The sequence below is a fragment of the Anopheles darlingi genome, chromosome 2 (genome assembly GCF_943734745.1).
Source record: "Anopheles darlingi chromosome 2, idAnoDarlMG_H_01, whole genome shotgun sequence".
Taxonomy (NCBI): domain Eukaryota; kingdom Metazoa; phylum Arthropoda; class Insecta; order Diptera; family Culicidae; genus Anopheles; species Anopheles darlingi.
This window is the reverse complement of record NC_064874.1, coordinates 28,234,403-28,250,868: the sequence shown is the minus strand read 5'-3', so window position 1 is coordinate 28,250,868 and position 16,466 is coordinate 28,234,403. Positions and strand designations below refer to the sequence as shown.

The window sequence follows — 16,466 nt, the reverse complement described above, 5'->3', positions numbered from 1 at the left end:
CGCCTCGGCCGCGAAAATGGCATTCAAAGTAGTGGGCTCGACGCGAATGTCAACTTCGCGGGTGCGCAGCCGTTCGATACTACTCATCAACAGGACACCAACACACGCACACACACGCACACTCACTCGACTCACGACAGTCTGGCGAGTGTAGCTGTTGATGGCGTAGGAGTTAGTGCCGCCGCCGCCGCCACCGAGTGTCGTAACAAATGGGGCTTATCGGGGGCGAGAATAGTTCCCCCCGGAGTAGCGTGGCGTGGTCTGGGGTGTGGTAGTTGTTTGTAGTTTCACCTGGCCAGGGAAAGGGGTTTCGTTTCGGGGCATTAAAAATAAATCTTTCAATCACCACTCTCTGTCACACATACAAACACACTCCGTTCTCTCTTCGAATGAATCCTTAAGCCTTTAGTGAAGAGATTTTTTTTGCGGCGCAAAACCAAAATAAAACAGAAATATCCTTCATAAATCGAGAGATCTTGCGTGTGTGACATCTGGCGAAAGCTCCATCCCGGTGTCGGTCTTGCATAAATGCATAAACGCATCGGAAATGCATCATTGAGTTGGATTGAGGTTCATAAAGACACGATAGTGGTTCGGCCGTAACACGATGGTACAATGTTTTCGCCCACACACACAAACACCTAGACCTGGTGCTTGCTACCCACGTGCACGTCGTGCACACTAACCGTCGATCGCTATCGATCGGCGGCACAAAAGACAAATCGGTGTAAAACGGTCTCTCTCTCTCGTAACGGTCGCGTCGTGGCACTGTCGCACCATCGATTGATCGATCGATCCTGGGCATTCTTCTCCGTTTGCCTGCGCGTCGTTTATCGTCTATTACGAAAGACGCCAAATTGACGGCTCGCGGTTCAGCTTCGGTGCTTTCGGCCATATTGCGTACAACGCAGCAGTGGCCGACCACCCGAGGCTTGGCCTCTCCACTGTACACACACACACACACAGGACAGGGGACGAGTCCTCGGTTAATCTGTCTAATTCGTTTTTCAACTTTATGGTTGCTGGCATTCCTTGACCGCTTCTGTTTCGTTGCTGCTGTTGCTTTCTGCCCGAGAATTGCGGTTCCCTCAATTACTTTCCAACGCCCCAAAAGCATCTGCTGCGTGGAGTGTTTTCGTAAAGCTATCCTCTCCCGTGGCGACTCCAAATCCACCATCAAACCGGGCATAGCGGACCGTGGGCTAATTAAATTACCCTTAGCAGCGTATTATCCGGCTGCTTGGAGATGAGCCTCCTCCTACCGGCCATTGGCCATCAATCGTGACCGTGCGTCCATTGCCGCCGTTTGTGTAATTATGCGGCCTTTCGGGAAAATTAAATTGTCGATCGGCGGCGGGTGGTTGGTTGGGTTGATCGATTGGCAGGATATCTCGGGCGCTCGGCTTGTTTGGGCTTCTGGGGGTCGGATTATCTCCCGGATTCATTAGATTGACGGTTCCGTGCGCGTGAACGGAATCGGAAATGGGATAAAAATAGGAGAAGGAGGTCTTACCGATCCGCATTCGATTCGATTGCGCCGCGCGAGGGATTTCAATGTCGCTGGTTCCCCGTAGTACGGTGGGCTATTTATGCCAGGCGCGACACTAACGGACCGGTATGTAAAAATACCGATATCGATCTCTGGTGGAAGTGAAATTGCTTGACATCACACAGACAAACAAGCGCGACATGCTTAGTAGGGGCTAGGATTTGAGTTGCGATGCAATCGATGAACGGTGAGGTCGACCTGAAAATATGTTCCAAGTTTCGTTTTATAACCTCGAACGTTTTATAGAGACCATTTGTGGATGTGTCACGAAATATCGTGCACTGTGTTTTCAATCCAAAAGGTACTTTCACATAAATAGGTCTCGGTGTTGATGACGAAACATCCCGTAGCATCGTCAGCAGAATGAAGATACGCCACAAACGCCACAAAGGGAAATTGCGATGATATCACTCATTTCGCTTCTTCAAGTGACTCTTGCTATGGAACTAAAAACAGATTCTGACTGAACTGTGCTCGGTGGAACTTGGTGGAAATCCTGGAACACACGGCACCATGACGTTATTTTCACATTTGCTCTTTCCACAGCCTTTTTGAAGCTGATTGAATTTTTTATTTTGTTGCAGCATGAATTTTGCGCCCCTAATTGGAGCACCGTAACTACGAAACAGTAAACAGCAGTTAGCTTAGTCTCAGCGGGGATCGATGATCGGTAGAATTACGATCAGGACGTGAAACTTCTTGCCGACGACGATCGCGTGCGAGTGACGTGATGAGGCCTCGGGTGTAACGGTGTTACGACGATAAAAATGGCTGCATAAATTTTACGCTTCGCTCCGCGACGATCACCGTGTTAGCACCGGATCGCATCTCAGTTCTCTTCCCCGCAGGGTTAGCGCACATTTGTATACGCCATGTGCCGGTTCCGGTCTGAAAATGACGTCATCTGGTGACCGTGGTGAGGCGCCGCCATGATGCCGCGCATGGTGACGATTCATAAGCGCAAAGCGTGGAAGATCGGTGATGATCTTGCTTGCTTGGTTTTAGGTTTCGTTTTTTTTTATTTTCGCATAAATTTCTTGTCTTTTTGTGCCGAGTTACCACCTTCTTTTATAGGTAAAAAGAGAGAGAGGGCATCACGTAAATCATAAAAAAAAAACATAACTTGCCTAGACCTAGATCCGACACAGGCGTGGACTGATCGCGTGCTCATTGTCTGCCGGCTGTCTCTTTGTGTGTTTAAGACGGTTTTAACGAAACAGACAGGAATTTATGAGCGGCACACGAGAAAATGTACTGCTCGATCATTATCTACTAAATCTTTCGTGCCCGGTCTAGTTTAACGGCTGTCAACGGCTTATTGTGTTTCAATTTGCTCGCTGTCGTTTCGCTGATTTGATTGACTGGTTAAGAATGATGTAGCAGCCTGATGGCCTTCATGTCGTCAACCGATACTGCACGAAACGAATCCGCAAACCGAATATACATGTGTGAGCGCGTTCATCGACATTGACGTCAATCAGATCCATAAATCTTGGTGAAGTAAGAGTGTGGTCAGGTCGATGTGCAAAAATCTTATCTGATTTTCGTGAAACTTGTCAGCGAAAAAGGCGATAAGGGAACTGGTTGCATACTTCACAGCATTTCTTTCCATTCTTTCTCTCTTACAGTCTTGCTAGCGCTGTAGGAACTTTTGCTTTTTGAAGTTCAATACTTTAAGTGCTTCAAGATCATTGTTTTGGTTTCATTTATTTCAACACACGCGGATACAGACACATTTACACGTACACTTTGTGTTGGGTGGTTTCGAGGGGCGTGGGTAAGCACCAGCAGCAGCAGCAGCCACCAGCGATAAGATAATGTTTACGTGGGTGAGTGTCAAGAGGATGCTAATGCAATCGGGCTTTTGTCCGAAGTCCAGTACGCTAACTCGCCATGTTGCTCGCGTTGTTGCTGGTAGAAGTACGCTTGCGTTCTATTTATCCACCAATTAACGGCTGAACCGGCGGCATCACAGAGACCGGAGACTTGTGTACGATGAGCTGATGTACTAGTGTGTCAATTGGTGCAGCGTGACGCATCAACATCGACACAAGATGTCGGATGTGCTCTGTCTGTGACTTGCAGCTTTTCGGTCGCTGTCTATTGCTGCACCCTTGTCCTCGGCAGCTTTGTGTGTTGTCCTCGCATGTTACAAAGGAAGAGAATAAGATTAATAGAACTGATCAGTGCGATCCCGTTTGCGTCGTCTTCACATTCTTGGAGCTGCCTTACCTTGATTTCATTCGCAAACCATTTCGCGATTTTCTCTGTTGTCCTGCTCGAAGATTGCTGGTCTCACGTACAACGCTCACGTGTACGAGGTTACGACCTTTCGCGGTTCGCGCCGGTCTTCAACAAGCTTACGTCAGCCGTCACAAGACCGTTGCGGAAATGGGCACCAGGCACACGCACACACGTGTGTGTTCGCGAACCGATCGATTCATTTGGAAAATATTTACTTTAGTTAAGCCATTGGCAGTGTGTAGTGTGTGTGTTTGGCCGCTGAGTATCATGCCTTTCTCTTCGCCAGGACACTACCAGGCCAGGAAACATTGGCATTCATTCTACCGGGGCTGGGCCGCGTTACGTGTTTCGTTGTTTTCCCCTAGCGGTTCACCGGCCAGGAACAAGACGTCTGGGGCAAAACAAGAAGAAACCACGACACAGCTTTGTGTCAATTTATGGTCGCCAACATGTCTGAGGGCCTCTTCCAACGGGAGGTCCCTCTCGACGGCAAATCCGAGGGCTGCCGGGTTCCGTTTTCGGAATGCAAATCACGTACATGCCAGAGCGAGACCTCCCCACATGGGGGAGGGTTGGCGGCATAACCCAGTTGTGTTCGGTGTTCGGGGCGACCGGTCATCGGCTCTTCCTGCGGTCGTGGTTGAGAGACGTGTGATACATGAACTGTTCTAACGCTTCCGCTCGTGACCAGCGCGGAATCTCTGGCCGTTGTGTGGACCCCGTTGAGACGCCTTGTAACGGTTGAATGATGATTTGGTCGGCAAAATTTGCTGCTGCTGGTGCTGGTGCAGGGTTCGCAGCCAGTGTTTGTGGTAGCTCTGTGACGCGGATCGTGACACTAAGAAATGCCGGTTTCGATTACATCATCCGCGCACAGGTCTCGGCCATTCGCTGATGAAGCGATATCGTTTGGAAAGGCCACTTTTAGTCCTTTAGTTTTGATGAAGCAGCCAGCCAGCCGGTCTTCGATAGTGTCATTCGAAGTCGTCCGGCACGTGTGTTACTTAGTGTTTCTTTATCTTTTCTCTATTCGGTGTTCTTCTTTGTAGCAACTTAAAATACCGAGAAGAAAGTGAACAAGAAGCAGTACAAGGTTTGACTCTCCTGGCTTCCGACATATAATGCCTGTTGTCGAGAAATGGCTGACGAGTGACTAGTAGCACGGCACGGATTGCAGATAAAAAATAAGAGAACCGTCACTTTTCCTCGCATAAAATACAACCTCAGGCCCTCATTACCCACATTATGCTCGCTTTCTCGCGTGTCTTACGCGTGTCTGCTCAAATTCAGTTCGCGACACTTTCTTCGCTTGAACGATGATGTTGCCGATGATGATCGGCATGGCGCCGCCTCGCTGCCGGTAGTTGCACTGCACGAGAACTGTACTACCGCGCGCAGCTTGTTAAGGTCGTTTCGGGTTTTTCGGTGGCTTGATCATCGCCAATTTTTGTGCCCTCAATGTGTCTTGCCGGTTTAACTTTAAAGGCGGTTTTTTGGCGTTTCTTGCGCTCTCTACTTCATTGCACCGTGGTCCATGTTGGTTTTTCTTTTTTTTGCTGTAGGTCATTCAATATCATTCCCCCGGCCAGGAACTGCAGCGTGCTGCAAATAAAGCCACGGCAATAGAGAGAAAGGCGCCATCGGCATTGCAGCAGCAGCAGCAGCAGCAGCAGCACCGTACAGACACATACACACGAAGCGGGGCGGAGGGACTTTCTCCCTGTGATTGTTTCGTACAATCGACCGACCTACCACCCGGTCGGCCAACCGAAGAAGAACAACTACTTCCTTCCTGCCTCACGACGGACACGTTCCTTTCGATGTGTGCTCGAGAGATGATCGGCATCGGCAGGGAGGCGCCCGCGCTCCGTCTGATGATGATAATGATGATCGACCGGCAAAATCAAGTCCCGGAGCCGGCTTTTGGCCGGCCAGCCAAGGGAGGGGACCACCGGGCTTATGATTGCCGATTGACGTGATTCATGAAATGATGCCTCTTGCTAAAAGAGGAGGTTGAGGCTTTTTGGCTAGGGTGTACGCCCGCAGTGGGTGCGCCAAAATTGAGGTTAGCCATATTGTGGGTTGATGAACCATCATCATCATCAAGCTTCACCTGTCCCAGTGGATTCGATTTCTCTCCTTAGGGGTGATGGTTTTTTTGTGTGAAGCACTGGGTGGCCGCAGTTCGTTGCATATCTTTCGTATCTTTCTTATCACAGCGTCTGGCGTTGTGGCATGAATCCGAGACCTCTGGGACTCTGCCTGCTTCCCGTTCACGACGGCTGATGGTTGAATCTGTTTTGTTGATTTTTCTTTCCCTCGGTTTTCAATAACTGTAACGCCTGGCGTGCAAAAGTTTTCCAATTTAACTTTAGCTAAGGTTTGAGGGAAACTCCTGAAGGTTGTTGAAGCGTCATTGCGCGTTTTATTCTACTCCTTTGGAGGACATGAGCTTTCGTTACCTTTTTAATGAGTTTTGTGGTTTTGCACGGGTTAAACTTTAACTCCCCTTAGAAGCAACTTATGATTCTTTCTAGTGCCTTCCTGGTTGTTTCAGAAAATTGTGCATTTACTATTGGAGTAGTCTACGGTTCTAACTAGTCAGCAAATCCAAAACCATTTGCATATGTAATAGGCCGATCAGATATGCTCCCGATAATAAAACATATTACAATCGTCACTGAATCTCTTCGACAATGCCGATGACCTTGCGCGGCAGTAGTACGCCCAGTCGAAGCTGGACTGGCGGACCTAACCAAGGTCATCATTATGATTCTCGCTCACTCAGAGCAATACACTACACCCTGGCTAATGTTGGCTGCCCTTCGCCGTTCCCTTCCGCGTAGCAGTTCCTAACAGCAGTAGCAGCAGCAGCAGTCCATTACCGAAATTACGACACGTTGCCTTCCGGCATGGCATCACATGGCATGGCATGGCATGATGGTGATTTGCGTGCTTCCTGTACCATTGTTTTGCCACGCCACCACTGCCGCCACGGTTGGGAAAAGATGAGCTCAGGCAAAATGGCCGGCCCGGCTCTGTCTGTTCTGTCCCACGGCATCCGAAGCCTGCGTGCAGTTTCCACTTGACTGCTGCTGGGTGCCCGGAGGTGGTGCTGGTTTGATGAGGAATCGGAGAGAAAACCGAGCGTCGAAAATCAGTCAGCGCGCATCAGTGAAGCCTTGGATTTGTAAAACATAGAACACGATGGGGCGACGTGGTGTGGACGACGCTTCGTCATCTAGGCAGATGACGTCAGGGGTCCGTGATTATCAGTGGTTTGTTGTATGGTACTATTGCTGATTCACGGGTATGTTTAATAATGCTCCCTGTACTTGGTTCGTGCTGTTGCTACATAACAGTAACATGCGTGGAAGGGATGCGGGTAAATATTATAAAGGGAAATTACTCCAACACACGCAGCAATCCCGTAACAAGATTCGGTATCGCCGGTGACATTCTATCCAGGTGAGAGGTACAGTCTGGATTGATTTGAGGTTCGTCCGATCCGATGACAATGCCGGTGTGGTCCGTCCACCACGATTGACACCCGATCGTCATCATGTCGTACGAGAGCAGGCAGTCCACGTTTTGGTCATCACGCAAGCACCGCTCCGTTCCCCTTTTGCTGTACATTATGCTGTATTTGTGTTGCTCTCGAACTCCGTTTCGTTTAAAAATAAAACACGCAACATACACGGCGGGGCAGACAGTGCGACGTGTGTGCCAACTGACAGCTAGGCTGGGCTAAACGAATGTAGATTTAGAACCGTACACATCTACGCACACACACACACATGGACTGTGGCGTGCCGGCGACAATCCGCGATGACGCGATGCGTTGGTCGTTTTGGAAACTCCTATTTTCGCCCCGGGTTCTCCCAGCGGAACTCGGATGCATTGCTGCATTCCTCTGCAGGGAAGACTGGTGTGCTCTCTAAAGTGGGAGGCCATGTTTTTCGCATGTTTTTCCACCAGCATATAAATTGCACTACTTCATCCCACGCGCTCTCCATGTTGGATGAGATGAGAGATGAGAATGTGATTTTTCCAACGGCTCTCCTACTGTTTTTTCTTTGTGTCTTGGGGGGGGGGGGGGGGAGGGGGGGTGTCATCTTTGCTGGGGAAAATGGCCGATCTTCACACGGAAACACGGTCCTCTGAAGATGGAATGAAAAGCGAAGGGCTGGCAGGGTTGGCAATGGAACGAAAGGGCGGTGTGGAAGGAGGGGGAGGGGGGGGAGGAGAGCGCAGGGTTGTGGGGGATAATCTATTTTTAGCCCTCAACGTCTTTGGTGCACTGGCTGCTGCACAGCGCGCAGCAGCAGCAGCAGCAGCATACGGAGCCAACGAGCACTTTTGGCTCCGATGGTGCGATGCATCGGCAATGCACCACACATGCACACACACACACACATACACACGTACATGGCCATGGTGGAATGTGCATCGACGAAGCAGCGTTCCGTTGTTCGTTCTGCGGGGTTCGGCTGTGGCCCGATTTACCACCAACCGCCGTTTGGCGGCCATCCAGTAGTAGTGCGTACGTGTGCTGCAGGCATGTGATTCTGTGTTCCATTTCACACCAGGAGGGACATGCCGCATACAGCGGCGCATTATCAAATGCGATGCATGCAGATGGGGCCATTGAATTACGATTTTGTTTCTTAACGCGATCAAGTCAATCAGGGTTCTTGTTTGCGGAACTAATGATAGTGTGTGCAGCGGGGCAATGGTGCTCATTGACGGAGTTCTTGAATCGAATAACCTTGTAGCAGTTTGAGAGCTTGTGTAGACAGTAGAAAGTATTGTAAAAGTTCCGTCATCATTTGAACTATGATCATTTTTACATTTCATTTCTGAAATTTAAGGTCTGGTCTTTTCAATATAACGGGTATTATGTGATTTTTGTTGTATTTTTACTCCACTTCTCCAAAAAAAACATTTCGGTTTTTTATTTTTCTTGTTTCAATTGGCAGTTTGTATAAAAAAAAATCGTAAAGATGTGTTAAAAGGGGTATAATCCTAAATTACCCACCCCTAGAGTAAGATTGTGCATTTGAAATAGTGGAAGAAAGTGGTTTTTTTCAGAGAAAATCATTAACATTTTTTTAAAAATCTGATAGCTTACCTAAATTGGAGGAAAAAACACAATCTTTCGTAAATAGACTGTCTTTTCGATTTCAAAAGTATTGACCTCTAAATACAAACGCAAAACAAATAAGTACTATCGGTAATCGCAGTGGTTCTAGAGATCTCCAGCCACATACAAGCGCGTGCCTTCGAATACTAGTGCCCTGTATTGTGCTGCGTTTGTTCAACACCGCCATTATGGTTCACGTGATCATCTAGCACCTGATGAGTATGAGTAGCGATTGCACCACGCTAATTACTCAACTGGTGCACTAAACTATCATTAGCGTCTCCATCTGCAAACGCATGACATCATTGGTTTAGAATTGATTTCATCGCGAATTCCATTGCGCTACGACCATAACCAATCATCCAAGAAGCAAACAACTCTGTCCCCTTTGGGTGGTGCATTCACCTTTCGTTCGTTCGTCGTTTGTCACAAAACTTTCTAACCTTTCCCGTTAAACGATGACGATGCGATTCCGTTTTGTGCGAAACTTGCTCATCCGAAACGCGGAACGCCGCGTGCTGCGTTCACATTCCTGCGGTCGCCCCCCCCAAAAAAAAGAGAGGCAGCGAATTAAAAAGATGACATCATAAGCCGCCACGCTGCGTACGCGTACACTGTGGACGGTGGCCGAGCGAAAATGGCGCACCACACACATCGGCGCATTGTCAGTGGATGGGACGCATCGCGAATCGGCATTCACCTTCGCATCGCCGGTCGCCGGTATGTGTGTGTGTGTCCGCGTGTGACGGCACGGTCTTTGGCGAGATCGTGTGATTAGAACCTTGCCACGACATCATCCCCCTCGCAGCCCACACTCATTATAACACCAACAAACGGGGGATGTGCACATGCGTCCAGTAGGCGGCAATCGTAATCGTGTTGGTGGCGTTCTGCGTCGTAGATAGCGACACACGGACGGCATAAAACGTCAATCTCTGGTCATCGTGGTCAGGCACACAAAGTTCAAGTTGTTACCCGCCAACCGGTCGCTAGCTGTGTTGGCCACCGATGGGGTGGTTCATGGGTGTGTAGTCGAATTGGAGTACACCACGCCACCACTTCCATTCCACTCCCTGCGCCACATTGTTCCACACAAATGCAAGGAGGAAGTCATGCGCAAGGGCGGATGATCATGCGTTGTTCGCGCGATCACCTACCGGCACAGAAGGAGGTCAGCAGCGCATCGTCGTATCACGCGCGGCTACAATGGCGCACTTCGCACAACAATGCCAGAACAATGCCGGGGTATGGCCACTCCTCTACTCTACCAACTGGGTGTACCAACAACACAACATCACGGATTAAAGCCTGTCATAAGGCGGCGGTCCCCCCTCCCCGGGGGTGACAGCAGGTTGATGCGTGGTTGATGCGCAACCGAGGTCACCGAGGAGTAGTGTGTGCGAATGATGGCGGACGCCGCACAGAGTGGCGCCGGGCGCCGACGGCACCTAGACGCTTTCCGGTCTGTGCAAAATTCGGCCAACCTGGTGTTTTTTTGTTGGCACAAATAGACGCGAAAAAAAAACCAACAACAGAAACAACGAACGAAGGCGAAGATGCGGGGAAATGGGAAAATGTTAGGAAAAGCACCACTACCACCACGACCAACTGGCCCGCACTGGTGTTTGTGGTCGGTGCCGGGGAAAGGAAGGGCACGGGGAAATCGAGAGGTCGCGACGTGTTTGACCGAGATTCGTATTTGAATGGCCCAAACCCACCACGCCGGGCGGGGTGATGTCATGGCCTTGCCAGACTACGTACAACCGCGGCTATTGCTGTTGACGTCGGAGTATCGAGAGAGGGTCCGTACTTCATTTCTAGTACCATTCCGTCCATTAACAACGGTACGCTTTCCTTAGAGGAAGAGTTCTTTTCGCCTGGTGGGGGCCCTCTTGCTGCACCAGTCGTGAGGCATTCCGAGCGCTCAAACGGCGCCGTGGTTCGTGCCAAGTGACCAAGAAGTCGAGAGAGAGAGAGGGCGGCTTCTTCAATTTAAACTCCCGGCTGCGAATTGTTCAAACCTTTCATTTGCTGATTGCAAGCGGAGATCAGGACAGGATGCCATTCAAGATGTCTACTACTGCTACTACTACTACTACTACATCGTGCTCGGTCTTCGGTCGTTCCGGCGAGGACGGGTGGCTGATCGATGTCCATCACTGTCATTGCGGTACGAGCGAACGAACAGTCCATCGAGACAGGGCGAACGGGGGCCGACGAGTTTCGCGATGTGTACTACTCAGTATTCTCGGTCCAAGGCTGTCAATTCCGTCGGTTGGTTCTTTCCATTCAATATGATGTCTTCCACCACTCGCGTTGGCCGTCAGTCCTGTGTCGGTCTCTCGTGTCCGTATAATCCCCGTTGGGGTAGGTCGTAAGTAGACCAAACGCGGTTTTAGGGGCTGGGAATCGTTCCAGTGCAAGCCCTTTTCGATGGATTTACGATGAATGAAGTTGCCAGCCATTCATCGGAATGACTAGATAATTCTTAATCCGCAGTCTACGGGCAGGATATCTCCCGTAGGTAAATCCAGTTGCTGGACTTCGACTTCACTCCAAGACCGGCTTTCCGTTCCGGGTGGTACCGGGCGGTCTATTTCTACAAGGCCCCCCTCCCCAAAGGCACTATAAATTAATAGGTTTCTCACCTTTTTTTTCCTCGCTCGTTCTTCACCATGCTCGTGTTATTTCTATTCCCTTATTTCTCTGTTGCGCAGCGTCGCAACTCCTCCGAAAGCTGGTAATTTATTGTTGGTGCACCAACCGGAAGCCGGAGGAAAAATAAAAATAGATTATCCACTTCCTCGGTTCGCTTGCACACGCTGCGCCCATGTCCAACCTGTCCATGTTCCGACCAAGACCGAGAGACCCACACCCAGGGGGAAGGAGGGTCTAGCGAACGGTAATAATTTGCCTATTTTAGACTCTATTTTCTCCCCGGGCAGGGCCAGTTTGAAGCTGGAGAAGTTTGGTTCCACCGGTTCACCGAGGAAAAAGGGGAGAGAGAGAGGTGTGAAGTTGCAAATTAAGTCGTCCATCTTTCGTCTCTGCTCTATCTGGAGTTCCCGGTGCACGGATCTTTTGGTGCTGATCCAATAGGAATGAGATTATAGGAATGAGATACCGGGACCAGGGGCTATAGAGAGTGGACGAGAAGGTGGTCCGATGGAGTTACGAAGAAGGGTAGATTGTAAAGTGTGAAAAGGGCTAGAGGGCTGTTCCGGCAAAACACACATTACGGTGCCGAGCCGTATCGGAACGACTGATCGGTCGAAACGTGACAATAATTTCCTGCATAAACGGTCCGTAAATCATACTGGTGTGCCCGGGAATGTCTGGGAAAAGCCTTTACACTTAGCCGCAGACTTTAGCTGCAGGATATGGTTTACTGTTACAATGGATGGCCCATAGATTGAAATCGGCCGCCACTGGTTGATGCGCACTCAATCCACAAGATAGAACTCCTTCTTTTGGTCGGTCTATAGATTTGGCACGTCAAAAAAAAATATGCTGAATCAGCTCTCTCCTATGTGTTAGCAACACTTTCCGCGGCTGTTGATTTCTTTTTGTGGGCTGGCAATGTTTCGTTATCTGCCGATAGCACGATAGCTGCAAAGGGTATGCTGGATAAATGATAAAAAGTACGAACTTTCTGACCTGGTTGGGTGGGCCGGCTGGGTTTATTCGTTCAGGAGTGACTTGTGTTATCTCGAAGCCGGCTTGTCTTCGGCAGAGTTCATTTTCTTTTTATGGCTCCGGTCTTGGGTCTCGATTTTTTTCCTTGCGAGTTCGTTCACCGTAGGGTAGCTTCGGGCCATGTTCTAGTTTGTTCTGCGTTACCGAACGTTGCGAAATGGTTCGCTGTTCTCATGATGATTATGCTGATTAAATTGGTGCGAAATATAAACCGCTAGCAAAACTGATTTTGTTCTTATTTTCTTCTCTTTTTAGGTAAGTGAGATTTCTTTCTTGGAGAGCAACAAAGAAGTTGGGGAAGTGATGGAAACGTCGCGGAAACCAGTTTCTCACCCCCACCGTGCTGGAGTTGTAGCTGAGCAGTGATAAAGTGGACTTATGTTGTAGATTTAAGAAGTAGAGCTTTAAGAAAACTTGATATTTTGTATGAGTGTCGGATAATGAAGACGAATTACTTCTGTTAGAGAAAGCATTAGGATTTTAGGTTCTTATTATCTTAAGACCAATGGGATTATTTCTCACTGGTACAGTTTGTTAGAGGATTGTGGTCTTAAAATTAGGTTGAAATATTAGATAAGAAAATGCGTGTAGAAGTTTGTTTGGAGTGACACCCACAGGACAAGATCCGCAAATTAATCCTATGTCTACGTTGGTAACTGTAGATGTCAAAAGCAAAATGAGAATATAGTCAATTAGGTAAATGTAGGAATTCCATTAGGATTATTCGTGACTAGATTTTTCTATCATCTGACCACTGTACCATTACAGAATGATGTCACAAAGCTAGGTAGCAAACAAGAGGGCAATGTTCAGGATTAAATTACGTGACAGGAAATTTCCATACATTAATACCTATATTAAGGTCGTTCTGTCTCATAGTGGGAATTGTAGTTAAGAGAGAAATAAGGAGTTATAGTCTTCATTCTTTTATTGTTTTTTTCTCTCTTCAATTTAATCGTTTAGAAATGCATTGGCAAGGAAAGGCAAAATTGGCATTGACGAAAAATCACTTAACAAGTTGAAATAATAACAAGGCTGAAGTACATAATAGTGGACTCATAGATATGCTATATTTCTACATCTATAAAATGTTTTGATCATAGTTGATCAATGACACGGTACAGTTTGTGGCATGATTCAGGCTTAGAAGGAAAGCTAATGTAGTTTACTAGTGCGCAGTAAATTCTGACGATGATGTAAGGATACAAATGACAATGTATACGTAAATATGATGGCAGCTAAATAATAATGACATAATGCAGTCGCCACAAACGTTTCGCACAGGGAACTGTCCATTTTACGCTAAATTGTCATAATTGCAGCCATAAAATGAACCGTGCAAAATTACACAAGCGTTGTGGTGGCGTTGTTTACCGTGCCATGTCTATTTAAACATTAGAGGACAGTTTCATCGAAAGATCATCGTGTAGATAATCATTCTTTTTTGAATTTTGAAATTATCCCCAAGCGGGTAGAAGATCTAACGGCCTTACGTTAATTTAAAGTTTTATGTTAGGATAGCTGTGGTTCGGTGAAATCATATCCAATGAGCTAATTTCATTCTTTGATGTTTTTAACATTAATTTTCGATCCGCCTTATGGTTGTATGGTATGGTGCGTTATATTAATATAATTTTAAGAATGGAATTTGTGATGAATCAGTTTGTTACATATTGTACTATGTTTAGAAAGGAAAGATACTATCGAATCGTCATTAAGTTTAAAGTATGTTGACGGCATAGATATGAGATTCTAATAGCGATCCGGCTAGCTTAATTCCTCATCTTAGATACTAATCCTTTCGAATACTGAAGTACTAAAATTACACAATCCTTGCACCTAGCAGTTTCCATACAGTTAGGACATTTCTTCCAGAACTGGAAGGTATGAATCGGTTCGTTGTGGTTATACTTAATTATCGATTCCATAACGTGTAAGTGAAGTAATGATTAGTTTAGGCTGTTTATCATGTACACTTGAAAGAGCAGTTGTTCAGAGTTACCAACATTATTTAAACAATTTAAAATAATGATATGGTTACTTAAATCGCCTGAAGCTCGAGTAACGAGTATCCACTCTCACAGCACAGTGAAAGTGTTTGGACATCCCGAAAGTGGGTCTATCTTGTCAATATGGTAAACGTTATTCGTTATTGCGAAACGTTTGTCGCATTACAGCAAGCTCTGCTGTGAAACGTGAAGATGTACGATTAGTAATGGTTTATGCGACCGAAAACCAATTTAATCTCGTTATGCAATTTTTTGTCCCAAACAACGCAACGCGTAAGGAAAAAGTGAATTAACAATTTACCGGAGGAATCGTATGTGTGCTATGAGCCTCCTTTATATAATAGTGTATAACAGAAATATTGTGTCATGTCGTATCGATGAAATTTATTTGAAGGTCTTGCCATGTCAATCAACTGCTGGTTCAGTGCTGGTTGATAATTCTTGATAGTCCATGTCAATGGAACCCCAACATTAGGCAAGGGTCGGTTTTCAAGGGTCTATAAGCCCTGAACAAAAGTTGATGGATCGGCCTTGAGGTATTAATTTGAGTTAATTATTAGGTGGCCGTTTGGGTTTTGGTTTCTTCGTGTTGCATTTGCTAGTAGGTTGTTTTCTAGGAATGAATATCATTTGTCGCAACAACAGTTGGTATATTGAAAATATCAATTCAAAATTAGAGACGTCGATTAATACCTCCTCAAGGCACCAGTTGGTTCTTGCTTTGAAGAACACGAAACTCAAACCATTCGCTGTTAGCGCCTAGTTTCATGCCCATAAACGACCTTTTCAGCTTACCGTTGTCTCACGACATGTACTGGACAGTTGCTTGGCTATTATGCTGTCAGAGTAACGGGAGGCAGGTCTCGGTCGGCAAAAGGTTATTACGATAATGGACTTCTGTCGCCTTCGGCAATAAGACGGTTACAACATAGTAGGTAGAGATATTACCATACGATTGGAAGGATTGTACTACGCAACAATTAGCAGTAGACGTGTCTAGATGTTATTTTGATATCTGTTTAAATAACTGTTATGCAATAATCCTGCGTGTTTATTTGCTTCTTTATTTGTATCATTGAATAATCGTTGACTAATAAGATTTTTTTGTTTTCTTTTACAGGCACAACCGAAGGTAGGTCTCTGCAATTTATGAAATCGATTTATATTAATTATTGATAGTTGATACTACTGATGGTTAAGGTTTCGAAATTAATTAAATGCACACGATTACATCCTGCTAATCCTCGTGCCGAGTCGGCTTATTTGGCAATTAACTTTGAATAATTTTCTAATTTTCAATCCAAACCTATGGGGATTTGTTTGACTCATTCTCTAATTTAAAGCCGATCGTTTAAATTATAAATAACCCTGTTGGCTAAACATGCCCCACTAGCGGAAAGCACAAAGGATAGTAGCCGCCACTAAAGAAAGATACCGCTCCGCCGATATGACGGAAGGCGATCAAATAAATTAATCGCTCGCTTCCAGCGGACGATCTTTAACCCCTCGTGCGGCGATTGAGAAAAAAAATCAATCAACCGCACAAAAGCAAGGCTTCAGGTAGCCATTTCACTCCTTTCGATCCGATCGGTCGACCTTTGCTCCGTTCGCCAATTTCGCCATGCTTAAGCTTTCGAAAACGGGGAAAACAAGACAGACGGAGCAGCGCAGAGCAGAGCAGACCGCACACCGCGGAGCTCTCCCAAGAAACCGTGTTTGAATCAGCCGCAATCGATAGCGATTGTTTCTGTCCGATTTTCTAATCACCTTCCGCTTGTCCACCGGTTGTCGGCTTTCGTTGACAACATGCTGCCGGTTTGGCATA

At 47.0% G+C, this 16,466-nt stretch overlaps 1 protein-coding gene across 2 annotated transcripts in view; it reads left to right on the top strand.

The window, feature by feature from the left end:
• Positions 1-16,466, top strand: part of LOC125949488 (ensconsin) — a 104,171-nt gene that overhangs the window by 14,694 nt on the left and 73,011 nt on the right. For both annotated transcript variants that reach the window (XM_049676583.1, XM_049676584.1), the window contains exon 2: positions 15,762-15,773. In XM_049676583.1, coding sequence (XP_049532540.1) covers positions 15,762-15,773 — 12 coding nt within the window. The remainder of the gene's footprint in view (positions 1-15,761; positions 15,774-16,466) is intronic.